Below are 27654 nucleotides of genomic sequence, written 5' to 3'. Positions count from 1 at the left end.
TTAGCTTAGCTGCGCTGCTGAGCTTACATGCTTTGATATAGAAATGCTACTCCAACGGGGCACAGGGTCTATTCGGCTAGGCTAGCTTCTCATGAGTGGAAAAAAAAATAACTGGGCGCTAGTTAGTTCTCTGGATATCATTTGCGCGCATCCCTTGCTTGTGTGTCCAAGAGGTTAAAAGAAGAGGTGGCCGTCAGCAGTCAGGTAAGACGCGGTATGACTGAGCAAATGAATCTGAGCTGCGGCTGATGGTGTAGCTGTGCTGCCGCACCAACGTTCCTCACGTCTGGCGTCTGCTATCCTTCAATCCAACCGTTGGACCGAAGGATAGCATGCTAACAGCTAAGATGTTAACCCAGACAAAACCAGCCTGTCGCCTCAATATGGCCAACATACAGACACCCAGCTTGTTGACGGTTAGTTTGGCTGTGGAGGAGATGTTTTTGTGAATTTTCTCATCCATGTTTAACTATGTTTGGTAGCGTGACACGCTGACAAGCTAAGGTTACGTACAACCCAGATATACGTGTATCCAGACTTCAATTCGGGCAATGCACCACGTTTAACATTTTTATCTGAGATTGAAAATGGGGAGGAAGCCTTACCAGCACCCACAGTGGCGTTAAAACGGCACAATGCTAATTACACTGGTTTACACGATTCCCTTTGTGTTCCTATATTTGTTTTTCCAAGACTGCAGCTCAAGTTGAAGTTATTGGTTGGTGTGTACTGATGCAAACTCTCCATAAATGGTTTTTATACTCGGTCCATCACACATTGATATGAAGCAGTATCACTGTAAAGGCTTTATTGGCTGATTTGTGTATTTACTGTAATTTATCACTGTTTAAACAATAAATCATGTGTCAAGATACCAAGAAAAAGTCAGAGCTCCATTCAGCCCAAAGGAATGTCTTAATTTTGCCTTGTGTCTGCTGACAAACAAGTCCCAAATCTGTCCATATGGATATCTATTTCTCTATAGATCGATATCTATCTATAGGGATAGATATTCTATTTTGAATGGATGAGTCTTTGTAATTCAAGGAGCACAACTGCATACTGGAAACATCTGTCTGGGAAGACACTTAGTACATGGAAACCATTTCTGTTTTGGGGTAAGATTTTAGATAATTGCACTCTGTTTATCTCTTAACATTGTTTCTACCTGACACAACATAAGCCAGACTAAATGTCATGCTTCAGCAGCACAATGAGTGACACAGCTGTATAATTGTTGACAAGACTCTTACAGCTTATGCTTGTTTGCCCTTTTACTAAATTTCTTAAACAGTACTGTGTGACAGTCAATGGATTATCATGGCATCTCACAGGTATTCATTTGTTGCCATGTGTGTAGTTATAGGAGTGGCATGTGTGTCTTTTTAAAGAGCACAAGCTGCTGAATAGAGCAGTTTCTGTAATTACTGTCACTCTCAGGGAGGCTAGAGGTGACGGAGACATTTGGTCTCTTGTAGCTCTTTCCTCAGTAGGAGTCACAGGGAGGACAGCTACAGTTTATAGGCAGAGAGATGGTTAAATCTACTTGTCAATATTTTATGCTTGGAGGCCAGCTTTTTTTTTTTTTTTTTTTTGAAAAGCAAAAATAGCATCTTTGGAAAATTTGCACCTGTCAGCTGCCAGGTCATGAGTTTATGTGCAGGATTGAGGCCCCCCTTAACTAAAGCTCTCACTATTCTGCTTATGTTGACATGGCTGTTAATTGGACTGTTAATCCATGTCCAGGATGTTTCAAATACCTTGTAATATCATACTATAACAATCCTATGGATCTCATTTTAACATGCTGCCCTTGCCTGTTTTCCTGGCTGTGTGCGATCTGTGGCCTCCAGCAGCCAAATCTGTCCTCACAGCCTAGGGGAAAATACCAACTGTGCATTTTATGATGGCCAAAAAACTAATGTGGCTGAAATTGTCCCTTGTCAAATGACAAACTGAGAAATCCTGACTATAAAATATCTTTAGGTTTCTAATAATGTTGCGCAATGGGGATTTTTCTGTCTTCTGTTATCTCCCTAATTGAAGTTATTGCACAACTCTCTTCCAGTTCCTCTTTCTTTGATGATTTAGTTTTCTGTCTGTCTCACATGTTCATATGATTGCCCATGCATGTAGGCCAGTTTGAACAGTTAATAGCAGTCTGTAGTTCATGTTTAGGATAAGTGACAGTCACACTTTTACTTAAGAAAAGATTTCTTCAGCTGTTAAGGCATGTTAAAGCCATATAACAAACCTACACTGCTGAAGTTGTCAGTTCGGGAAAACAATTCTCCACTTCTGTAAAATGCTAGGTCTAAGCTGTGTGCTGTTGAAATATTAGCTGTCATAATTTGGAGTATGTGAGTTGACTTCCTCATGTAGGAGAAAAGAAGTGTGCAATTTCACGGGAGTTTTTCTTTCTTAGTTCATTATGGTTCAGGTTTTTTCTTTCAGTGGGTTTGGCAGTGAAGTGAAAATGAGGATGTTTATATTTTTGCAACCACAGATCTCATTGTGTTTACAGAAGTAAGTGCCTATGATATAAAAAGCAACATTATCATGTCATCTTGTCATCAGAATTATATATTTCCTCAATGATAGAATTTTTCAAGAACAGCCATGCTGCCAGTAAAGAAGATACACTGAAATTATTCCCACATTTAAATATTTTGTGAGTTTGTTAAACTGACAGTAGGTGCAGCCTGTTGGTCTACCTGACTCCCTGTCAAGTTCTTTTGATTTGACCACACTACTCTTTTTCTCTTAATGCCTTATTATGATCACTGGTACTCAGCTGGCCATAGTCTCTCAGTTGTATGTTTTCATAACTGGAGCCCCTTGACCGTTGTCATCCTCCACTTGTCGATGTCTCTCAAATCACAGAACAACTCCATTTTGGAGTGCAGCCTGATGGACTTTATTGCATCAGATCGCCTGTGCTCCAAAATAAGGACCACTATCTGTAGGTGCAGTCCAAGATAGTGGTGTTTCCGTACAACTATGTCCACAATTAAATCTATGTGGAGAATTACAATACAGATCATCATTTAAAAAAATGTTATAACCATGTAGCCTGTGTCTTTGTGGGAAATTACAGTGTAGAACTTGAGGGCAGATAATTAAAATCTCTGACATGCCTGACTAAAACATGGCTTCAGACTGGTTGTATGCCACTGTCTCATTTGACTCAGGGGGTGGATTTAAGTTAAATAACATGAGAACATACGTTCTTGGATAATATTAAAAAGAGCTCATTTTTATGAGAAACAGTCTTCCCAGTGTTTGGAATATGTGTAGGCTGTTGCAGCAAGGCCTTGCAGAGGTGAGGGTTTCTGTGAAAAATGTTTGCTTTCTTGTTTGCGTTCTATCACAGATCTTGTAGATGTTGTGATTTGTGCTGCTGCTGACCCTAGATTTGTGTGGCATCACTGTGCAAATCTGGAATGCCTCTTGCTCTCCAGATACTCATACACAAGTCCCAACACGTGGCCCTCCTAGACTTCTGTCCCAAGTAACTTGTTTAGTCCTACTGTGACAGCAGCCTAGGGCTCATATTTGCCAGGATGTAGGAAGACTAAGAGGAAGTGTATCCATTTCATCTTTTTGACACAGGATTATTATCTTGTGGTTTACAAACAATCTGCTATTTTGACTGCAACAATAGCAGTTTTCATTCAGCAGGGTGCAGGTATACAGCTGCAGTACAGTGTGATCACATTAAGATGTTTTGAGCATGATACGAATAGCTTTAAGTAGCCTAATGGCACACAAAACCAAACCACAAATGGCGTTATTACACAGTATGCGTTCGTACACAGTGCTCAAAATCACTGTTCTTTGTAAATTTAGATTAGTCATCAGGAAATCCCCTGGAGCTTCAGGGTTTGTGAGGTAACCCCAAAGTTTATTTTGCATTTCCTTGATCGCAGGTTGCTTGGATGCGGCCATCATTGGACCTGGTATAGGCAGGCTGCCCAGAACAAGAACTGACAACCTCAGGGTGTGACTGAAGATGCGTAGGCTGCTGATCTAGGTGAGGTCTCAGGGAATGGATCCTTTCTTACTTTGAGGTATTATGTTCTAATGGGTATCTGCTTACAGATTGTATTAAGCATTTTCCTGTTGAAACTCACTCTTCCAGCTGTAGATTATGCATTTACTGTAAATTAGTAATGGTAATTTAATAGCATGGGATTCTGGCTTACATTAAGTTCACTCTGCAAATGGTTATGCTGCAGAATTGTTTCTATTTTTGGTCTGTTATGTCGCAATGTAGGCTTCATTCAATATACTTTGGTTAAATAATTTACTGCGGTTTATGGTGAGGATGCTTTGATCAGGCTTTTCAGGGCAGATGCAAATCATTGATTTACTTCATTTTGAAAATCTAGTTTTCAGTATTTTTTTTTCAGCAAGTCCCCACATGAGAGAAAGCCACCCTTTGTCTCATGTCTGTCATCTATTTTCCATTTATCTAAACTCTTGCTCCAAATAAGTTACAAGTGTTGCAGCTGTAAATGTTTTATTCACTTTGTTCACTTTCCCCCTTCAAAAATCACTCTGAATTTTTGGAGCAATATTGTGCACCAACAATATATGTTTGGAAGACTTTGCTCAACATGTTAGAAACTTTTCCACATGAAAACTAGATTTGGATCAGTGCATTAAGTCCACAGACAGACACTGGAATGCTGTTTGGCATCTCATCCTCTCTTCAGGCCACAAAAAACAAGCCGACTCACCATTGCCACCTCTCTGTGGGCTAGACGGTAGCATCCAGACTGGATAATATGCACCCGTAATGAAGTGAGGAGTGAAATGGGGAAATGAGTGCCTTGTCAGTGGAGTTATGTTTGTTTTTTGCATTGGTTTTTGTTATGATATAATAAAATGTTTATTATCACATTTAGTTATGACTGTTCTCTGATAGTCTGTATCGGAATATGTTTACTTTAAACAGTATTGAAGTGGCGATTGTGGCCTTATTAAATTTATGAAGTTATATGGTTTCCTGAAACCTTATAAATATTAGATTTTGCATGAGACAGACTGTTGGTGACAATTCTGTACACTTCTCACAGATTTGTTTGTAGTAGTGTGCCTTTTTGACGTGAACTTAGTGTAAATTAAAGCTTGAAAGTTGCTGTTGGTTATTGCCATGAGAGTAAATCTCTGGCAGTTCTCAGAGGACAGGAGCCACGGTCTATTTTAGGCCATTCCCAACTGCTGAGGGTGATCCCGAGGGTTGGATAACCAGCGGCTTTCACACAGTCAAGAATGTAGGCTATATGCTTAGCCCAAAATACTGGAGGCCCCCATAATTAAATTTTAATATTACACTGGAAGAAGTTTTTAATGCAGAAGCTCATGCGGTGTGTGGTGTTAAACTAATCCTGAACTTCATCTCTTTAACGAGGTGCATTACATGCATCAGCGCAGAGCAAAGATAAGTTATCTGAACTCCTCTGAACTCAGGGGTCAAGCCTGCACTCTGTCAGATTGCATCACTTTCCCATCATCCGGTCACCCTTGTGTCCACACTTCCTGTCTCACAGCTGGCCTGCCAAGTCTCCCATGACCCTTTGCTGCTGTGCTGCTGGTTTGTTTTGAGAGAATCTGGGACAGCTGGGATGAGATGCAGTCTCATGGGTTTTAGTTTGCTTTTTAGGGTGGTTCACTGTGGAAAAAGAACATGAGCGTTTATTCATTGGTCCACCATCTCCATCTTGCAGTGTCAGTTTGTGAAGCAGACCTGCCCTGTGGCTAAAATGCAAGTTTTGGTGTAAGTTGGGAGGAAGTGCAGCAGTGCCAGAGGGGCTGAGTGAGCAGTAAGCATACAGAGCACATTCCAGAAGGCAGCAGAGCCCTGTGATTTTAGCAGGCTGTCACAGGGATTAGGTTACTCTGTCTGCCTCTGTGAGCTCATGCTGTTGCTGTCTCAGTGCCTCAGCAGTCCTGCCGAGCAGTGGTACACTATTTTCTCTCACAGCGAAAAGAGACAAGGATCTATACTTGTTCTCAAGTTCTTATAACAGCACCCAGCTGATGTGACTTTATTATTACAAAGAACTGAGTAAGTAAAGTCATAGATATAGACTTATGTGGACAGCAACACATTTTTTTCTTCTCTCTTCATATGCATGTCTCCAGTAGAACTCCAGTATTGCATCCCTGTAAAATGTAATACCACATTGGCCACTAGGGGTGCTCTTTGACTTGATCTCTCCTGTGTTTCTTTCCTGCAAAGGCACATGAGGTTATGGCAGCAGCTGTACACTACAGGATGTGGTGAACTCGTATCATTGTTGTCTCATTGTAACATAAGAACTCACAATGTTGCAGCCTGCATCTCAATTACATTGCTAAGATACAGTTGTTGTGGTTTAACAGTGTCACTAAAGCCCTTTGAGATTATAGTTCTGCTAATCTAGCTACACTATCAGTACCATTTGAATATTAAAATACTCTAATGATAAGATTTGGCTTAGTTGTACATTGCTGATGGGAAACAGTTGTACCAAGTGTTGCCACTCTTGAGAACATGAGTGGAGCATAGATAGGAACACTGGCCCACAGCTGTGTCTCTGCTTATAGATAAGATGTGCTCACTAACACTTGAGCACTCTGGTTTATAATGCTGCATGTTGGAAATATTTTTAGACTTCTGGTTGTCTATCTGACATTTTGCAAACAAAATCAAGCTTGATCTAAAATAATTTCAGGGTTTCATCTATTAAAAAAAAGTGCTGCTTCAGTTCACCTACCATATTGAACAGTGGAACATGTCAGCCAGATATTCAGACTGGAAACCTCTTACTGTGGAGCAGCTACAGAAATCTTAGGTTGTTCTGTTAAATAAAGGTTAATAATATACAGTGGGGAAAAAAAGTATTTAGTCAGCCACCAATTGTGCAAGTTCTCCCACTTAAAAAGATGAGAGAGGCCTGTAATTTTCATCATATGTATACCTGAACTATGAGAGACAAAATAAGAAAAGAAAATGTAGAAAATCACATTGTAGGATTTTTAATGAATTAATTGGTAAATTCCTCAGTAAAAGAAGTATTTGGTCACCTACAAACAAGCAAGATTTCTGGCTCTCACAGACCTGTAACTTTTTCATTAAGAGGCTCCTCTGTCCTCCACTCGTTACCTGTATTAATGGCATCATGGAGTCGTTATCAGTATAAAAGACACCTGTCCACAACCTCAAACAGTCACACTCCAAACTCCACTATGGCCAAGACCAAAGAGCTGTCAAAGGACACCAGAAACAAAATTGTAGACCTGCACCAGGCTGGGAAGACCGAATCTGCAAAAGGTAAGCAGCTTGGTGTGAAGAAATCAACTGTGGGAGCAATTATTAGAAAATGGAAGACATACAAGACCACTGATAATCTCCCTCGATCTGGGGCTCCACGCAAGATCTCACCCCGTGGGGTCAAAATGATCACCAGAACTGTGAGCAAAAATCCCAGAACCACACGGGGGACCTAGTGAATGACCTCCGGAGAGCTGGGACCAAAGTAACAAAAGCTACCATCAGTAACACACTGCGCCGCCAGGGACTCAAATCCTGCAGTGCCAGACGTGTCCCCCTGCTTAAACCAGTACATATCCAGGCCCGTTTGAAGTTTGCTAGAGAGCATTTGGATGATCCAGAAGAGGATTGGGAGAATGTCATATGGTCAGATGAAACCAAAATAGAACTTTTTGGTAAAAACTCAACTTGTCGTGTTTGGAGGAGAAAGAATGCTGAGTTGCATCCAAAGAACACCATACCTACTGTGACGCATGGGGGTGGAAACATCATGCTTTGGGGCTGTTTTTCTGCAAAGGGACCTGGACGACTGATCCGTGTAAATGAAAGAATGAATGGGGCCATGTATCGTGAGATTTTGAGTGAAAACCTCCTTCCATCAGCAAGGGCATTGAAGATGAAACGTGGCTGGGTCTTTCAACATGACAATGATCCCAAACACACTGCCCGGGCAACAAAGGAGTGGCTTCGTAAGAAGCATTTCAAGGTCCTGGAGTGGCCTAGCCAGTCTCCAGATCTCAACCCCATAGAAAATCTTTGGAGGGAGTTGAAAGTCTGTGTTACCCAGCGTCAGCCCCAAAACATTACTGCTCTAGAGGAGATCTGCATGGAGGAATGGGCCAAAATACCAGCAAAAGTGTGTGAAAACCTTGTGAAGACTTACAGAAAACGTTTGACCTCTGTCATTGCCAACAAAGGGTATATAACAAAGTATTGAGATGACATTTTGTTATTGACAAAATACTTATTTTCCACCATAATTTGCAAATAAATTCTTTAAAAATCCTACAATGTGATTTTCTGGATTTTTGTTTCTCATTTTGGCTCTCATAGTTGAGGTATACCTGTGATGAAAATTACAGGGCTCTCTCATCTTTTTAAATAGGAGAACTTGCACAATTGGTGGCTGACTAAATACTTTTTTTCCCCACTGTACTTTGCAATCTTTTTTTCTACAGGCAGATTGTTGTGGAATTTTGTTTGTCCAAGAAAAAGTAGCCACAGTAAGCAGAGAATACCTGCCCTTACCACAGACCATCAGATTTGACCACCCCTCTACTATTTCATTCACTCTGGATTCCCTTGTTGGCAACCACAAAGCTTGTACATAAAGACCTTAGTTTTGTTTCTCCAAAACATCTATACACAACCATACAGTTACTCATTATAAAGGTCATGGGCTATTTGACCGGGAGAGGTGACTCGTTATGACAATCTTTTTCCACACAATAATTCAGATCAGAAGCTTGGACTTCATACCCTCAGTTCAGCACTGTCCTCTCATAAAATTGTAATTCCAAACAGCAGTTATTACAAACAGCAGATGGTTGTGCAGATGTTGCAGATCTATCAGCCTTCTGTCTCATCAGAAATACAATCCAATCATCAGTTTTCATGGCTTATGTAAGTGTCAGAAAGGTGTATATGACACATTAGCACAAAGACAGTCATGATTTTGCAGCACTGTAAATTAGATTAAAGTGAACAGCGGGTTGGTGATTGATTTGGCTTACCTGTTAATTCTGCCTGGCAGTACGGTAAACGGAGAGCCACTGATGTGAATGTGATAACATTTGAGCAGTTTGACCTATCTGACCTCGTGTTTAGTGCTTTGGAGTGGCGACTCGCCTTGGCTCAGTCTGCAGCTGCGCCATTAGCTCAGAGCATCTGTCACCTAACTTTTGATCCTCCCTCACATCTGCAGCGTCGTAAGTCACTGCAGTGTTAATGTGTACATAGAGCTCTGCCACCCGAGATGTAGGGGGAGATGGCAGCTAAAAGGCTGGGATGCAGTATGCTTTCTGAAAATGGGAGACGGCTCGGAAAGGGATAGTCTGAAACTGATGATTCTGTCATGCTGTGGAAGGGAGAGTTAAAGTGGAAAAATGATAGGAAGGGAGTGATATTGTAAATGGAGAAGGAGCACATATACACACTCGTCGGCCTATTTGGCAGACAGTTATCCAGCCCAGCCCAGGGAGTGGAGAGATTGTTGCCTTTGTCTTGGCGAAAACGCCACTCGAGAAGAGTAAATCAGCTCTTTGTTTTTGTGTGCCGCTCCCTAACATGTCTCCCAGTGTTCATTAATTAAATTAATGATGGAAAAGAGCAGGCAATAACATGCCATGAGATAAAACCTGTTTACATGCAAATATTTTTTGATACATTACTGAAGAGCACCCCACATGGGGAAGTACAGCCCAGACCGCAGGGTGCTGTTACACCCCTAAAAATTTTATGTGAGCTGAGTTGCTCGAGTTACACTAGCAGCTGTGAAACCTTTTTGTCTCATGTCTTATCTTCAGGCTCTAAACTTGATGTTGTTGTGTGTTGTGGCACCATCATCCAGTCATACTAAAATCGAAAGCTGTTTTCTTTTGGAGTTCTTATCAACATTTTGTGGGTTTTTTTTCCCAGAAAAAACTTCCCCAGCTTTCCTTTATGCTTATTTATTGTTTGTTCTACTCATCCTGGCTAAACATGCTGAAAGTTAGCTTGGCTGTTGTTTGCCTAAGATCAGGTTCTGGACCTCTCTTAAGGCCAGCTGTAGTTGAAACCCTGACACCATTTCTGCTTCAAATAAAAAGCAAGAGCTCTATCAATGAGGTCAGTCTGTGGTCCCTGAAGTCAGTCGGGGGGTGTAAAAGGTGAAACTCCATCCACTCTCATGACATCAGAGCATCTAAGCAGCTGCTTCAATAGTGGCTCACTCCATCAGAGCTGCTGACCCATGTATCTACACTATTAACCTAAGCATAGCCTGACTGTGCTGACGGCTGTGTGGGTCATAAGACGAGTTTTCTTGAATGGTGTTCATTGTTGAACGAGTTTTCACAGTAGATCTCAGTACTCCAAAATCATAATTTTAGATGGCCTGGGGAACCCATGCTAAATTAAAAACAATGGAGCAAGGCTCATTTGTAATGCAGCTCACATAAGCCGACTATTTGAATAGGCTGCAGACACAGGAATATTCATTGGCCATTGCTAAACTTAAAACAATATCCTACATCATTAATGCTCAGTGAGAGCTTCTCTGTGTGATGTTGCCACACTGCTGACGCACTGTGCCCAACTCGTTTACTTCCCCTCTTAAAGGAACCTTGCTATGTATCACACGCAAGACAATTGCTGGGCTGTCACTGTGAGGAAATCATGCTCTGTGTAAATTTATGAAGAATGTAGACACTAATAGATTAGGTTTGTATTCTGAAGAATTTCTGTTATTTCGAGATTACAATTGGTGGAGGGAAATTTTGTCTGAAGAGACTAAACTGTGGAAATGATTCTTGGCATTTCTGCAGGATCTTGGCCGAGCTGTAGTATATTTGGATAACATTGTCCATATTTTGGCATGACTATAGTGCTTGGTTTAAAAATTAAGGCACTGAAACAGATGTATAAAGTAAGATTTTGAGTTGAGTTGATTTGTAATTGTACCATTTCTGTTCTTGTTTCAGGTCAACAGAAGCTTATAGCCCTTGGAAGTTCTCAGCTTTGATGCAGTACAGGTACAGCCATCTATATCCAAATATCTATGTTTACTGATGGAGTGTCATCTACACACTTGTGCAACAGCTTAATTGTATGTAGAATGTGAGCAAGCAAAGGAAACAGATGCTCATGATCTATACTTGGGCAACCTGTCATTTCTAAGGGAAGTGTGTGGCTTAGAAATAAGTTGCTAAAACTACACTAAAGGTGACGTAGTCCTGCCTACACTTATCTTATTGTTTTGTGTTTGTAATGAAGTGATGTTCTTTTTTTAGTCCCTCTGACATCTAATCTGTCTCCATCAGTGCACTGAGTGCAAGATGACGGAAGAGGTGATTGTCATCGCCAAGTTTGACTACATGGCCCAGCAGGACCAGGAGCTGGACATCAAGAAAAACGAGCGGCTGTGGCTCCTTGATGACTCTAAGTCCTGGTGGAGGGTTCGAAATGCCACCAACAAAACTGGCTTTGTGCCGTCCAACTATGTGGAGAGAAAAAACAGTGCGAGGAAAGCTTCTATTGTCAAGAACCTCAAAGACACACTTGGTAAAAACAACTCATGATCATGTTTTTTTTTTTTTAAGCTTACAGTGAATTATGCACATAATGCATTGATAAGCAATGACAAGGCACAACATTAAAATTTACACTCTCCTCACACATTTATTTTTATGTATCCCACAATGTGTTAGTTCAGCTGCATAGATATTAGCACTTTATGTCTTCATTTGCTTCGTCTTTTTACAGTGAGCTGACATGCTGTGCGTTTGGCACGTTTTTTTTAACTAACCAATCAAACATCACAGAGCATCCTAGATCTAGGCCAGCTCGCTGTAACGCAAGTTTGTTTTTGACCACACAGCTGTGGTATGTGACATTATATGACAGTCACCACAGAATGGTCCCAGGCTGATGTCTGATTGGTTGAAGTGCATACAGCATGTGTCTTCTTGTTGTGCGCTTACACTGGAACTCTAGTATCTGAATGAAGCATCTTTAGTGTTGTCTCCGAGGCAAGGTTTTGATATTGGTTCCTTGAAGCGTTCATAAAGGTAAGGCAATTTTTAGATTCCAGATTTTTAATTATAACGCTAACAAATATTCACCTTCTGTTTATGTGCCTGCACTCTTATCATGACTGGAATTGATACGACGCAGGTGTTTGCTCCGCTGTCAACACCACAGTAATATTTCTGGGCACTGCCATTTGCCAAGGGCCTCTGTACTGCCAGAAACAAGCCAAATGTAACTGTGTATGTAAGCCAAGGTTAGCATTTGTCTTAGCTTAATTTTTCTTGATGACAGATATTCATGATAATTTGTGATACACGTACTGACCACTGGCATCCAGGCTGCAGCCCTATAGCTTGGCATTAGTTTTGCTCATGATTGCACTGCTTGATAATTTTTGTTATCTGTATTCATTAGAGGCCTTGGTGAAGGTCTTAAGTTCACTTTGCTTGTGGGTATACGTGGAGTATTTTTCAGTAACCTCATTAGATTGTATGCCAACACTTGCTACTGTGTAGACTTAAAGGCAGATTGAAGGGGGCTTACATGATGGTGACGGTGAAATGTGCTGATCTGATTTATAAAGGCTTCAGGTCGTTGTGTTCTTCTGTCGGTATTTATGAAGCGGAACTACAAAGCCCACTACCTGCACTTTATGGAACCCTCTTACGAAAACATACCATCATACTGCACTTGATGTGGTGATGACATGCGCTTGCATTGGGTGACCTGTGTGAGGAAACATGAGGTTTTTCCCTGCAGAAAGGACTCCGAGAACGGGGTTGTTCTGGGTACTTCTAACCAGAATAGTGTCAGTTGGTTTATAACTGCATCACACGCTGCAGTGTTTGCAAAACACTTATCTGTGGGACATGTGAACTCTGTCTTCCTGTTAGCTTCAATGTGTTTTTCTTTGTGATTGTGTCCCTGTGAGAGGAGGCTGCTTATATTCTGGCAATATTGTTTACTGGAAGACGTTAATGAAGAGAAATGATAACAGGAAAGAGCCTCTTAAGTTATTTTTTTCCATAGGTCATCCTCTTTTGCGCTTTTTGTCAAGTTGAGCTGACTTTGATTAACAAGGATTTTCCTTTTTGTCACAACTTGAGTGGATAAATTGTTAAACGGCTGCTCCTTAAGCCTGGCTAGTCTGTTCTGCCCTGAAGTGTTCAGGGTCATATGTAGGGTCATATGTGTATTTATGCGCGTGTTGTCTTGCATTGCAACCAGTTGCCTAAGAACAACACCCCACCTGTCACTCCATCCATTGATCAAATTGTTCGGTGGAGCAGCTGAATGTCAGTCATGTCTCACCTGCACATAAAAGACATTTACCGAGGTGAAAGATGAATAAAAAAAAAAACAATCCTTGTTAAATGCAAATAAAACTATTTAAAACTTGTACATACTCCACCTCTGCTTGCCCAATTATATTATCAAGGTACAGGAAACTGACTGTAATTTTATTTTACTTGAATGCGTGGGAGAATAAGAGAAGAAGCCTGAGGACCACGCTTTCATGCTGTATGTAACGTGGGAGGACAAATCTTTCTTAAACAGGCCTGTTGCTGGGTGTGGAATGGTGTCATCGATTAAAAGAATGTGTGAGGCTATGATCTGTCTGCAGATGGCTGTGTTTTGCTATGTGAGTGTGAGTTTCTATGTTTGAGGACTCATGTTTCCTGGGTTTGTTGTAAAGTTATGAGTGTGTCTCTACAAACAACTAGAGTCATGTGACACTAAGCACTCTCTGACTCACTCAGCCTTTTCTGTGTCCCCTTCAGATCCCTGTATTTTCCTTATATCTTTTCAAGACACTATCCTCTCACAACAGCTTTATGTTGGGGTTATGTCTCCTTCACTTTTCCAGATATCTTGTTTCTTTCATTTCTTTCTCTTGAGCCTGAGCTTCAGCCACCCTCCTCCCTCCTTCTTCCCCTCTCCATGAGGCCTCTGTATTCTGCCTTCTAGAGCTGTACTAGAGGCCTCTCTATCCTGCACTCTGATTGGCTTAGCCTGTCCACATGGTCTGGGAGTGGGCTGCCCTCCACCACAATCCACCCAGCTCTCTGGGTGTTCACATGGAATAACTCTACAGCTGCAGTGGGAAGAGAGCAGGGGCCGGGAAAGAGAGAGGGAGAGACGGCGAGCCCAAAATGGACATGGCTAATCTATTCAAACATTTCTTTCGTGAGTTTTATACTTTCCCAGTCTTCTGTAGCTCCTTGAAGTTGACCTGATGTGTTTAATCTTTTACAAGTGTTCTAGAAGTCTTTTGTCTGAAGTCTGAGCGTCTTTTTCTTTTCCTCTCTCGCTGTGCAGAGCGGTTGTCATTTTTTTTAGTCTTTCTTTTGCTGAGTTTTCTCTTTGGTTTTAAGTCGGTGTCAGAATCAAGTTAGCCACATGAATGTGTCTTGATTAATGTAGACGGCAACTGATTTTTTGTGCTAACATGTTGTGCTGGCAGAGAGAAGGTGAGACGAGTATCTTAACAGCTTTTGAGGCTGTCTGTGTGAGCGGCTGCAAAGACTGGGTGGATATGCTTTTGAAAAGCCTTCTGCTCAGCCGAAGCCTGTAATTGCCTCAGCAATCCTTCTCTGTCTCTTTCTTTTAAACACATATACACACACACACACAGCAATCTTACTCAATTCTTTTTAGTATTTGTCCTACTGAGTGGGCTGCCACTCCGTGGATTACATTATCATGCTTCCTGTTTAGGAATATCTCAAGACATATTGTCTGTTTTCTTTTATACTGCCCTCAGGGCGAGCTCACTTTCTGGGAGGGCCCCCCCTCACCACCACCACCGCCGCCAGTCATGAGCTACAGTTGAAGGGACACGGGGTGTTCGTGTAGAACACTGTATTCATTGTGCTAAGAGGAGGAAGGGGTCTTTTGCTGATTGATGGGACCCAAGCTCCCATCTCCCACACCTCACTCTGTTATCAGGGGAATGTCATTACTCTGTGGCTTGTGGATACTTTACAGCTACACTGACACACTTTTTCAAAAGGCCCCATACACACCCTTGCTGTAATCTCACCTTGTAACTGCTGATTGAGTTTTGCTTTCAGTCTAAAGGATCCAGGGGGAAGAACACAGAGATGAACTAACACACATTTTGCTTGTGTTAACTGAGAGCTGTTCATCTTCTCTCGCTCTCTCTCTCTCTCTCTCTTCCCCTCCCTCTGTTTTCCTGTTTCTTAGCCTCCCCAGTGAGCGGAAACTCTAATTTGAGCCACATTTCTCCCTGAGCTTTGGAGAAGTGCAAGCCAGAGAGGAAGTGAGAAGTTAGAAGGAAGTTGAATCATTGTGCAGGCAGGGTCTGTCTGTTGGACTTTCTGGCAGTCGCTGTCTTCTTCCCCCCAATTTTATGCCCCCCCCCTGTTCTACTTTAAATCACTAGTCACTTTTATCTGACGATCAAAGCAAAAGACATCATATTTAAGGAGTTGGAGTTGTCGGTGTCACTTTGGCTTGATGTTTTCTCTTATGAAGTCTGTTACTTTGTTTTCTTGCCGTCTTCTTCCTTTATTCCTTTATGTGCTGCTTTAGAGGAAGTGAGTAGTGGTTTGTGCTTGTTGGTAGAAAGCAGTATTGATTTTTGTTTAGTTTGTAGTGCTGTAGTTCCTTTACATTTTTCAATTTTGTATAGTCTATGAAATACTAGAAAATAGCCACAAATGCAAACTACAACAGCCCAAAACTAAAACAAACAAACAAAAAAAACTTCTTGCCATTTGGAAATTAATCGGCCACAGAGTGTACATGTCTTCTCCTGGTCTCTTTAGTTCTTTCTGCTGCCAATAAATAAGTGACATTAGTCACTGTGTAACATATCTGTGATGACATTTGTTGCTTTTCTGCACCTAAATATTACAGTTTCTAGAGAAAAGGTTGAGGAAAAATAGGTCCAAGTTCAAAAATGTATTTAAATTGATAAACTTAATATAATACCTTATTTGTTTATTTTGTCTTCTACCTAACAGTATACTGTCAAAAGCTGTATAAAAAAGTAGATTTGTGCTTCACCCTGAACTCATTCTGAGTTGGAAGGCTTTTGCTTTTGATGTCTCAGATGGCTGTAGTTGAAAGGACAGTGCACATTTCCTACGCCGCCATCAGTCAACCATGTTAGCAGCTTGATTGAAAGCGTAGTCTTAAAAGGCAAGCCCCACTAAAGATCATGCCAACTCGTGTGTCGGCTTTACTTGGTTTGACTCACTGTTTCTGACTGCGCATGCTGTCATTACATTTACGTCTCATGCTAAACCATATGGCTGAGGGTTGCTTTGTTACATGTCTGGTGACACATTTTGTCTGTATTGCTATCAACATATCGTAATATGTTATAATCATAATAATTGCAGCGACCTGAGTAGAATGGTTGTTTTGCATTATACAGACTACTCACAAATTCAGGTTATCAAATGAGTGCTGTGGCAAGGCAGGAGGATGTTCAGGCACTGTCAGACAACCTGACGCGGGGTGTTGTCGTCCACAGAGGAAGAGCCATGGAATGGAGGGAAGCCGAGAGGTCGAAAGGGCCCTGGCAGACAATGGACAGCCAGCCAGCGTAGGGAGACCAGAGCTAAAAAACTACTTCCTGTCGGTCACTTTTAGCCGAATAACCCCCCCCCCACACCCTGGCACTTTCTTCTCCTCCTGCTGTTGTCCCTCATCTGTAAACAAAAAGTGAAGTTTTCAGAGCGGTTTAACATATGCGTGTTGTGTTCATTGTCATTGTCTGAGGTGATTTACTGCAATATGACTTTCTTCCTCTACATCCTTTTCTCAGGAAATGCACAGGAAAAAGCATGTGAGGTAAAAATAGACACATTTCCAACGCACGGTGCCTTTTAGTTTCTGTTGTAAGCCTTTTGTAGGTAGAAGCAGCAGGGTAGTTTGTGAGGGGGAATCTGAAACCAATGCATTGCACATGCAACTTTCATGTAGTCAACAGTATTTAGAGGAAACCTCTCAGCAATGAGAGCTTGGCTGTAAGGTCAGGGGCATGTTTACTTTTTGTGCTTTTTATCTGCTCCAGATGTGTGCCGCTCATTTTCTAGTTTCCAATACAATAATTGTCAAAAAAATTCTCTGTATAATTACTTATTTACACTTTGAATATTTTTGCTCTTCTTTATGTGGGTTTTGCTGAGTTAAATATGTCGTTATTACAGTACTGTGGGCAGCATTCAATGGTAAGACAATTATCATAAACTACGATAGTTCTTGTTTTAACCGAGGCTGGCTGGTGGTGTCTTTTTATGTGGCCCGTTTTGTTTAGAATATAAATGTACACCCTTGTTGTCTTGTTTTATTATTATGTCACAGCAGACACGGGGTAGTTCAAGTCTAGAGACTGTGCTCAGATGTCTCGTCGTTAGCTAGAATGCAGCCGTTTTCACCTTTAAACACTGTGGCCTTTTTCTTAGTGTTGTTCAAAAAGGGATAAACTGTAAGCGGAAGCACACACTCACACTTGTTCTACACAGCACACACTGCTGAATTCTTATAATTAGTGTACAACTGACTGACAGATGGGCCTTTGGAGAAGCAGATGCCCTCGGTAACAGCCTCTTATCTTCTCCCTGTATCATCCACCTATAGCTGTACAGGCAAATCCCACATTCCCGCTGTTCAGATTGAACATCTAGTCAAATGAGTGGATCTGCTTTTTTAATGCAAAGCATTTATATCACTGTAGCAGGAAGTAGTGGGACGAAAATCCTGACAGGGAGACTGATAAGGGATGTGTTACCTGGCAAGAGCGATAAAATATAAACTCTCACTTGTTCTCAGCTGGAAGTCAAAGATGCTTTATTTATACAGAATTGACCCCTAACCTTTTGTTTGGAGCTAACTAGGTCATTTCCAACTGTGCAAAGACACATCCTGGGGCTTGCACCTGCTTTAACCCCCTCCCTTTGATTTAGAGCTAGACACCGAAAGGAGTGGTGTGTTAGTACTGATAACACATGATTTATATAGCTACACTATTGTCATCAGATTTTGTAATTTCTTCCTTTCTTTTCCAATATCAAGTCAGACTGCACGTATCCATAACTAGCATCTGTGCAATACCTAAACTCTACCTTACAGACATCAGCTCTTAACACCCTGTCTGGAGTCTGTAGTTATGTACAGTGGTGTGGCTAATAACAGGGTCTACCTGGAAGCAATTTGACGTCGGACTCTCAGCGCTACCATGAAATTTGTCTGCACTCCTTGAGTCAGAGACACCTTTCAGTAACAATTTATCTGTGGCAAAGCATATTCAGTATGTCGTTGTGACACATTAGTCATGTTCTCTGCTCCATCCTGGCGACTACACCCTGCTTTAGTGTATAATTTCACCCAGCTGTCTTTTGATTATGCAAGCAATGACCCTGCAGATAGTAATCAAAAATGGGTTCTCAGCTTTTGTCTGCCCTGTTACCGTGATCAGTGATGATTTTTGCTACAAGGAGAAAAATGGTACCTTTCTGTAGATGAATGTATACAGTACTTGAGCTTCTTGGAAGAAGGCATAGTGTCACTGCTTCTACAGCAGTGCTAGCTACACATGTGTTTCGCACAAGCATGCCAGGCTGCCATGTGGAAATTCCTGCCCTGTAAGAGGATGACCACAGCTCGGCCTCGGGGCTCCACAACACAGGAAAAGGCTCAAGGGTATGGTTATCCTGCTGCTGTTCGCCTCTGGGCTATTAAAGAGATAGTTAGGTACACACAGAGGCTGTCTGGATGTATGATGAAATACATCCCCATAGCAGCGTGTGTGGCTAACAGAATGGAAAAGCCATTTTTCTGATAACCCATGGCTGATAAATGTGCTCTTAATCATCCCTGCATTACACCAGAGTCAAGCGGTCAGCTCAGTGGGGTGCATGAAGAGCGATGGGGTAGGGAGGGAGCAGGGAGTGCAGGCGAAAGGCAGGAATGAGCACTAAATAGAGTGCTGGCAGAAATGTGATGGAGTTTGGTGTCGCAGGTGTCAGGGCAGCTGAGGTGATTAGTGCAATGTGATTAGCAACATTAAAATGTGACGGAGGTAAAGGCGAGTGTTGTTTGTAACTAGTTTCAGTGTTTTGTAGCAGCGCTGGTTTAAATGTTTTGGTTTCTGCAGGATTTTAAAGGCCTATGCCAAAACAAGTTTTCATCCCACTCACATTTTTTTTTTTACCATGCCAGCATTGCTTTTTTGTTTCCTCAGCACCGAGGCCTTAATCCCCAAGAATGTATTTGGATTTGGAGTGTGGGGGGTTAGGGCACTGTAATGTGGAAAAGGAAGGATATTTAGCCCTGCTTACCCACCCTCCCTGTATTTCAGCACAGCTCCTAATGCTTATTATTGCCTCCTGGTATTTGTCTGGGATTTTTTTTTGGCTCCCTTAAATTTTCAGAGGTACTTTATAATGGTGTGTGTGCGATTCTTGTTTTTCCGTTGAGACTTGTTCTGTGGATGGGTGTGAAACATGGAATTCTAAGAGACTTTTTTTGTAGTAAAATAACCAGTTCTCATATTTAAATCCAGCCAGTTGCAGTTTCTCACCTAATTCAGTGGATGTAATTTTAGCATGGATAATGATATCTTTCAACTTTAACGCCTTTCCTTGATTATTTTTTTTCAGGAATTGGGAAGGTGAAGAGCAGAAAGGCGGGGATGAGAGACACAGCCTCCAATGCTGACACAGATATGTACGCAGATAACGGTGAGAGGCTTTATGACCTCAACTTGCCGGCCCTGGTCAAGTTCAGCTACACAGCAGAGCGCGAGGACGAGTTGTCGCTAGTAAAGGGCACACGGGTGGTGGTGATGGAGAAGTGTAGTGATGGCTGGTGGCGTGGCAGCTACAACGGACGGTCTGGCTGGTTTCCGTCCAATTACGTGACGGAGGACGTCGACGGGACAGCGGGGGGTGGGGGTATGGGTGGCCTTGGTGATCCAGCGGGAGGATCACTAACAGAGAAATTAGCTGCCGTGGTGAACAGCACCGCGAATGGTAACAGAGTGCTGCACATGGTGCAGGCGCTCTACCCCTTCAGCTCAGGCAACGACGAGGAATTAAACTTTGAGAAGGGTGAGGTAATGGAGGTCGTGGAGAAGCCTGAGAACGACCCAGAGTGGTGGAAGTGCCGCAAAGCCGATGGACAGCTGGGCTTGGTGCCTAAGAACTACGTCACTGTGCTGGACTCCACCTCCCATAAACCTGGAGCAGGGCCCGCTGGGCCTCCCACACCTGACTGTGACTACATTTCACCTTCAGGCAGCGGGCGCTTTGCAGGGAAGGAGTGGTACTATGGGAAAGTGACGCGGCATCAGGCGGAGGTGGCCCTCAATCAGAGAGGCACAGAGGGAGACTTCCTCATCAGAGACAGCGAGTCCTCGGTCAGTAACCTGCACCTATTTCTGAATCAACCCCTGATGTCTTATCTGCTATCTGTATCTCACTGCCTTTTTTTTCTTTTTAGCCAAACGACTTCTCCATCTCCCTGAAGGCGCAGAGCAAGAACAAGCATTTCAAAGTGCAGCTGAAGGAAACCCTTTACTGCATTGGACAGCGCAAGTTCAACTCTATGGAAGAGCTTGTTGAACACTACAAAAAGGCCCCCATCTTTACCAGTGAGCAGGGAGACAAACTGTACCTGATCAAGGCCCTGGCTGCCTCCTGATCCCTCTCTCACACACACACACCAACACACACATACGCACACCTACACCAACACATTGTTAACGGCATATAAGACACAACACACACACACTAACATTTCAAACTCCAAGCCTGAGGACTAACACATCATCAGGACTGAGATGCCTGATTTGTGAGCATTCCAAGAGGAGGTATGGAAAAAGCATGGAGATGTGGAGGGGGGGAGACAAAAGACTGTGGACTCCTGAGAGTTGACTACAGACCTCTTGGTCACCTATTTTAAATTATCCAGATGTGTTAGGTCATAGACAATGCCATGTATTTTCCACCTTGATTATCATTAGAGTTGCATTTAGTTTCTTTTTGTTGATAATATATAATCTTTTAACAGTTTCTTTTAAAATGTGATTTTTTTTTTTAAAACTGTATACAGTTTCACCACACCCACCTGACTGATGTTAGCAAATTCATAGTCTAGCATAGTTGTCTACATTTCATTTTTTTTTTCTACCTGTCTTCAAGGGTTGTGGACACACTAAGCCACAACAACCTCTACTAAACTGCTAATCATGAATAAAAATTAAGTGACCAAAATATATTTATTGATACAGTTCTATTAGGATCAATGTGAGATTGGAATGTCACACTGTGTTTTTTGTTTTTTTCTTGAGGTCAAACTAGATATTCATGTTTTTTTTTGTACAACAGAACTACTTGTCTCACATTTTGATGTATCCACATCATGAGAATGTTACAAAAAGCTGAGACTCACACCTCTTCCAAAATGTGGCGGTCCACATGGATCATCTCTGCATGTAGGGGTCATGTGAACAGTTAAAATATTCCATCCCCTCACCCCCAACCCACCCCATTGCCATAGGGGACGGTTCTCAGGATGGAGTGGGGAGTGTGCGCGCAACTGTGCAGCTTCCAAACAAACCAGCCTGAAGAGGAAATGGAGGGCTAGTCCGGAGGATGATGTCACTGCTCCTGAATTAGTGATCACTTGAAGGGGATGGAGGAGAAGAGGGTCACCCAGGGGTCGCATTTGTGTGGTTGCAAAGCTCATACATCATATTAGGAGACGCCCTTTTCCTTAAGCAGGCACAAGGGATTTCCAGAAAACAAATCCTTCTCGAAACATTTAAGTCTTTGATTTTGTAGCGTTTACTTCTATGACTAAGTCTCCTAGTTTGAGGGAATCCAGGTTGTTTTACCAAATGTGTGGTCAATGTCAAGTCAGAAAACAATGCATCTGAAATGTCCTCAGCAGCACATGTGGTTTATATTTACAGTAACGGTCTCTAGTGAGTGGGTGTTGAGTCAGAGGGGACCGGCAGCGTTAAACTGCTGAGCACCGCTGCCTGCAATCAAAGCTGCAGCAGTGTTGGCAGCCGCTCCAGCAGTGGAGCTCTGGGAGATGATGATGATCACGATGCCTGTGATGATGAGTTCCCCAGCTGTTTGGACCCAAGCACAGAAAAAGAAAGAGAGAGAATGGTAGCGGGATTTTACAGGAATGGACAAAAGCAGTGTCTTAGAAAGTAGCAAGGAGAGTTGATGAGTGGACAGGAATATCTGGAATACCACCCCCAGACTAATGTAATGATGCATCACAGCAGAGAAGAAGTGTTGGATGGGGGGTATATTTTTAAGGTCTTGTTAATCCAAGTGTGAAAAAACATCAGTCATGCCACAAAGAACACAGAACATGGGTGTGAACCTCTTTTCCCTGCATTCCCCAGGTGATTGACAGAGCTATTCATGCAAGATCTGTGTGTGATTGCTTTGTAAAAAAAAAAGATGAATTATAAACAGTGGAACAATTACCTTTCAGCTGGAGTTCTGATGGCTTAAAAGGGCGAGTGCTAATTTTACACTTTTACCAGTTGAATCCTTGAATGCGTCTTATTAATTAAACAAAACAGAAACAACATTCCACAAATATGACAGGAATATTTAAGCAAGATTTCTAAATGCATGGTTGAAAGTGTTAATCATATTTACATCAGTGCCTGTATTCCCTACCCTTTCACGCACCAGTGTTTAGAGAGTCGTTCCATCACCCACCCGCCCTGCCCTGTTGTGTTGTTGCCATTTTGCTGACACCTCATGCGAGATAGTGTTTGCCTGCATTTGTAATCAGCTGCTATCACCAATCCGTTTTCATTTTAATGGCGATATTTCCTCCTTGACTTCCAGTCCTACAGCCTCTGCAGTACTGCGTAGCGTTCGAAGTGACAAACGCCAACGCAGTGTGCCCCAGTTTGAAGGATTTTAGGAGGAGATTTTAACGTGCCTTCACAGCTTTTTTGTCAACCAAAGGTTTAGTGTCCAAGTTTTTCTTTTTTTTTCTTCTTCTTCTTCTTTATCCCGTGCTTCCCACTTCTTTTGTCACTGCTGCGAGCGATTTGGTTAAAGCTTTGCATGTGCGTCAGCTGAGTGATTAGTGAGCGTCGTGTTGGGGCATCTGAAAGCATCCTCGTTGATGATGATTTCCTCATTTAGCTCTCGCTTTGACATGAGCTGAAAATGTCAATGTCTATCTTTTTTTTTTTTTTTAAACACAAATTTGCATAAAATGCCCATTAGTTGCTATTGTGTGTTAGTCTCAAGTGACCTTACCATAGCTGATTTCATCATTAAGTGAACAGTGAATGCCTAAATGTACAGTATATAAAAGAAATATGTGCTGATGTTCATTCAGACGACCCCAGGTGTGATGTAATCATGACCTGAATCTCATGTATGAGCACCTCGAGTTAAACGGTATCACATATTGTTGGTTGTGAAGAAACTGTCATGGTTTCTGAGGATATAGTTTTTTATGTCTGTATGTAAAACTAGTGTAAGACATTCACTTTTACAGTTTAGTCACTTAAATATGTTAAAAAAAAGAAAAAACAAACAAAAAAACCTCAATACTTAAATGTTTTACTTGATATTCAAACACAGAATTACAGTATCTCCTTGCATAGATATTGTTACTGGGATCCTTTTCATTTTACAACAATGGAGGCTGCATGAGCAGAGCCTTGTAGCTGTACAGAAATGAATTTAAAATCTGCGTTGTAAAAAAAAAAAAAAAAAGACACTGAAGCCAGTTGTGACAGATGTTATCAAGAAATCGTTCATCAAACTATTTACAAACTACAGTGCGGTCAAAAGCGTCGACCGCTTGACAAGCCTGAGAGAATTTCCACATAGATTTCTTGATAATATTCGGAACAAATGGCCCCACGTGTTCTTCTTTTAACTTTGGTGCTTTTGTGCTGCTTACATTTCTATGGTGTTCTTTGTCTCACAATGCTTTTTTTTTTCTTTCTGTATGAGAGAGTGTGAAGAAAACAGATTCATGCTGTGGAATGATAAAAGGCAGTGCTGTGAAAATTTAATGTCATGCTCTTAATACTGTTTTTAATGGAGGGGAGATCGTCTTCAGGTGTAATAATTTAGAAGAGTTTATTAGAGTGTTCAAAAGATGTAATAAACAGCATAAAATTACCACGTCTGTTGATTGTATCGGTACTTCCATTTCTTAAAAGAGACAGTTCACCCTAAAATCTAAGAACGCCTGTTTAACTGTGGACTGCAGTGTTCTTATTCACCAAGACTGTGGTGCTCCAAAAAATATGTTTTCAGAAATCATGACATGGTTACTCAAATTATGGATCAGCTGACGGGGGGGACGTCATTGTCGTGTCAGATGTGGTTTTCACATGAATTTACTCAACAGCAGACTTTCCTTTTTCTTTAGTAGTTTGGTGATTGTTGCTACTGAGCTTTCCTCTTTGTGTTTTGGCCCTTTGAGCGCCGGCCAGTTCCACTGTTTTGGACACAAGGCGGAAAACTCTTAAAACTTGGCAGCTCACACCTAAAACTATCTAAATGGACAGTAAATAAACAAAGTGCAGGCTACAGAAACATGAGTGCTTGTTTTGGGCTGAACTGTCCCTTTAAAACAACGTTTTACAGAATTACAAAATACAGTACTTTACTGAGTTGCATCATAGCCGTGTAGCAGCTTGTCCTTTGTGCTATTACCACACAGCAAACAGGATTATTGCATGAGAATGGCAGTGGCTTTTTTGTGTGTGATGTGTGTACACCACCTGGTGGCCATTTGTATCATTACATTTACTGACAACAAAACGCCACACACAATTTGGTCAATTTATTTCCACTTTCTTGATTTTTTTTTTTTTTAATAAATAAAATGCTCTGTTTGCAGCATTTTAAATATATATATATATACTCTGACCTTCTTGTTCAGGCACGTCCATTAATCACATCAATTTACCTCACTGTCAACAGTAGACTGTAGGATTTTGTGGGGCATGTGGGACAAAGTGTGTTTTGTGTGTTGTTGTTATGTAACGCTGGTGGTGAGTCCGGCCAAAAATCTCACCACAGCCTTACAGTAAATGACCTTAGTTTGTTCCGGTGTTGGCCACAACAGAACAGCAGGAGCCTTCTCTTGAGCTCCAGCAGCTTTGGTCCTTGTGCCAGTGGGGGCCCCAGAACATTAAAAAAAAAAAAAAAACACATCAGAAATAAGAGCACAAACACAAGTAATCGTTCTTGCCACGCATTTGAAAAGCAAATAATTTACTTACAGTTTAAAAAAAATCACGTTTTAAGGCATGATCAGTGAATGATTGCTGAGGAATACATGGCAGAGGACCCCCCCCTCAGTGTGAGTCTACATACTGTGTATATGTGCTGCTATATAATCTGAAGGAGAAGCAGGAGTGAGCACAAGATTCTCTTTTAGAAGTAGAGGAAGTCGGATATGGCGCCGGGCAGATGGGTCATCGCCTGCACTCTGATCCACCAGTGCGGCTCCATGGGGTTGTATCTCGTATACGGACGCTTGGACATGATGGCATCGGTGATGTCATCGAGAACAGGTGCCACGTCTTTCTGTCCGCTGTTGCAGTAAGAGCGCATCAGGGCCATGTGGTGCTCAAAGTGGGATTTCCCATAATCCTCCTTCACGACAGAGGGGGCCTCGCTCCACAGCTTGTTGGCTGTGGTGGCAACAATGTCACGTGTCAGGATGCCGGTCGCCACGATGAAGTTCCCCGGTTCAATTATGGACACTTTCACACCCCAGGCCTTCATCTCATAGCGTAGGCAGTCAGAAAAAGCCTCCACGCCGTACTTAGATACACAGTATGGTGAGCGCAGCAGATTTCCCATCCTCCCATACATGCTGGCTAGGTTCACAACACGGCCTGCAAATATACGGCACCAGAAATGGGCCTTAGGATTTCATGTCCAAAATTATGCTTGATACATTAATCCAGCTCCACTAGTTATAAAATAATGAAAAATAGAAAGCTTAGTGCAGTTTTAAAGTAATAAGCTCCTATGTCTAGAGTTTAAGTCTTAAGTTTGTGTCATTATATGTGCACAGTGCCAGCACAAATGTATTATCTTTTCTTTTATTTCCTATTTTTTCTCGATTTACTTTTCATTTTTATACTTTTGTTGTTAGATTTTAAGTCTGTTACATCGTTAGCTAAGAAGTCATGGGACACAGGTTATTGTTTAGCAGCACTGTGTTCTTTTAATGCAGGAATGCTGATAATCCTTCATGCAGACAGACTTTATTTTGGACACTCTGTAACTGTGTCATGTTTATACATCACTGAGTGATAGCGTTCTTACCTTTGGCCCTGCGGATCAGTGGCAGAACAGCTTTGGTGACCCTGATGGTTCCCCATAGGTTGACCTCTGATACCTGTCTGTAGGTGTCCATGGAGGTGAACTCCACTTCTCCAAATGTTGACACACCAGCGTTGTTCACCACAGCCCACAGACCTGAGTCACATACAGACAGAAGGTCAGTGAATGAACACATGTTCCTAACTCTGAGTCCTGCTGCACTGTAGAGTTTACCTCTCTCTGAGTCAGCCAGGTTCTCTTTAATGAACTCCACTGCCTGGTTCACCTGCTCTTCACTGCAGACATCCAGCTGGAGAACCTTCATGCGATCTGAATGAAATTCCTCCAGCTCCTTTGCACCTTCTCCACCTTTATCCTTCAAGGGTGACATCATCTCATTCCACACCTTATTCATGATAATGTACTGATTTGCTCAGATTGCACAAAATATATAGAATTATAACCCTTGGAATACACTGGCTGCTGCCTACTGTATATATTTTATGATTATTAACATTATTATTACCTTCAGGTAACATCCTGCAAACACTGTGAAGCCCAGGCTGTGCAGATGTTTGGCAAGTGAATGACCAAATCCACTGTCACAGCCCGTGATGAACACAGCTTTCCCCTCCACCTGCAAACACAGGCAGGCTGCAGTGAGGCATCTTTCCCAAGAGTGATACCTCAAAATCATAATTATCATTTAATAATAATTATAAGTAACTGTAGCATATCAGGATTTACTGTGAGGTCAGTTTCACCCTGATGATCACTGTGTGTGCATATTTAGTGTTCTCCTGTATCCTGATTAAATGTATTACATAACAATAAAGCGGAAAGCACTCATTTCCCTACTGAAATAACACTCCACGCTGTAACATTACCTCCACCAGTCCTCTGGGGATTCGAGGCATCGCAACGTACAACACGAAAAGTACATACAGCAGCACTATGCACTCGGTCACACTCGTCTCCGGTAATCCCAACATCCTCATCGCTCCGTTCAGCAGAGCAGGCAGTCCAAAACCCAACACGACCGTCAGCAGAACCGAAAATGTCACCAGAAGTACCACTCTGAGCACCGACATCGGGGCCATCTTGGCGGAATGATGTGTTTACTTTCCAGCCGTAGAGGTCCACACAGGGGGAAACGGCACACCCCCTGAACGACGTCCACGAAACGAGGCAGTAACACCTCGTCTTATAGGTGTGGTCAGCTGCTTATAGGCGCTGAGAGCCAGTAAAATTAATGTTTGTGTTTTCTTCGCTGTCAAACGT

General features: G+C 42.1%; 2 protein-coding genes across 5 annotated transcripts; one reads left to right on the top strand and one right to left on the bottom strand.

Annotated features, from left to right (window-relative positions):
- nck1b (NCK adaptor protein 1b) lies at window positions 1–23793 on the top strand. Of its 4 annotated transcripts, none has more exons than XM_028432264.1 (6): window positions 1–204; window positions 3930–4033; window positions 11002–11052; window positions 11341–11581; window positions 19684–20441; window positions 20525–23793. In XM_028432264.1, the coding sequence occupies exons 4-6, from the start codon at window positions 11356–11358 to the stop codon at window positions 20723–20725; spliced, it is 1185 nt and encodes a 394-aa protein (XP_028288065.1). In that variant the 5' UTR covers window positions 1–204; window positions 3930–4033; window positions 11002–11052; window positions 11341–11355; the 3' UTR covers window positions 20726–23793. The 4 variants fall into 4 exon arrangements, with proteins under 4 accessions (XP_028288065.1, XP_028288067.1, XP_028288066.1 ...); XM_028432266.1 differs by having other exon boundaries at window positions 3930–4070; XM_028432265.1 differs by lacking the exon at window positions 3930–4033.
- A 355-nt stretch (window positions 23794–24148) lies between these two features.
- On the bottom strand, window positions 24149–27537 carry bdh1 (3-hydroxybutyrate dehydrogenase, type 1). The gene is made up of 5 exons (XM_028432269.1): window positions 27261–27537; window positions 26900–27010; window positions 26608–26749; window positions 26377–26529; window positions 24149–25940 (listed from the first exon to the last, which is right to left on the bottom strand). The coding sequence occupies exons 1-5, from the start codon at window positions 27471–27473 to the stop codon at window positions 25474–25476; spliced, it is 1086 nt and encodes a 361-aa protein (XP_028288070.1). The 5' UTR covers window positions 27474–27537; the 3' UTR covers window positions 24149–25473.
- Window positions 27538–27654: the final 117 nt, after the last annotated feature.

Source organism: Parambassis ranga, chromosome 20 (assembly GCF_900634625.1).
Source record: "Parambassis ranga chromosome 20, fParRan2.1, whole genome shotgun sequence".
Lineage (NCBI taxonomy): Eukaryota > Metazoa > Chordata > Actinopteri > Ambassidae > Parambassis > Parambassis ranga.
The sequence above is the reverse complement of the archived record's forward strand: the minus strand, read 5'-3'. Positions and strand labels throughout refer to the sequence as shown.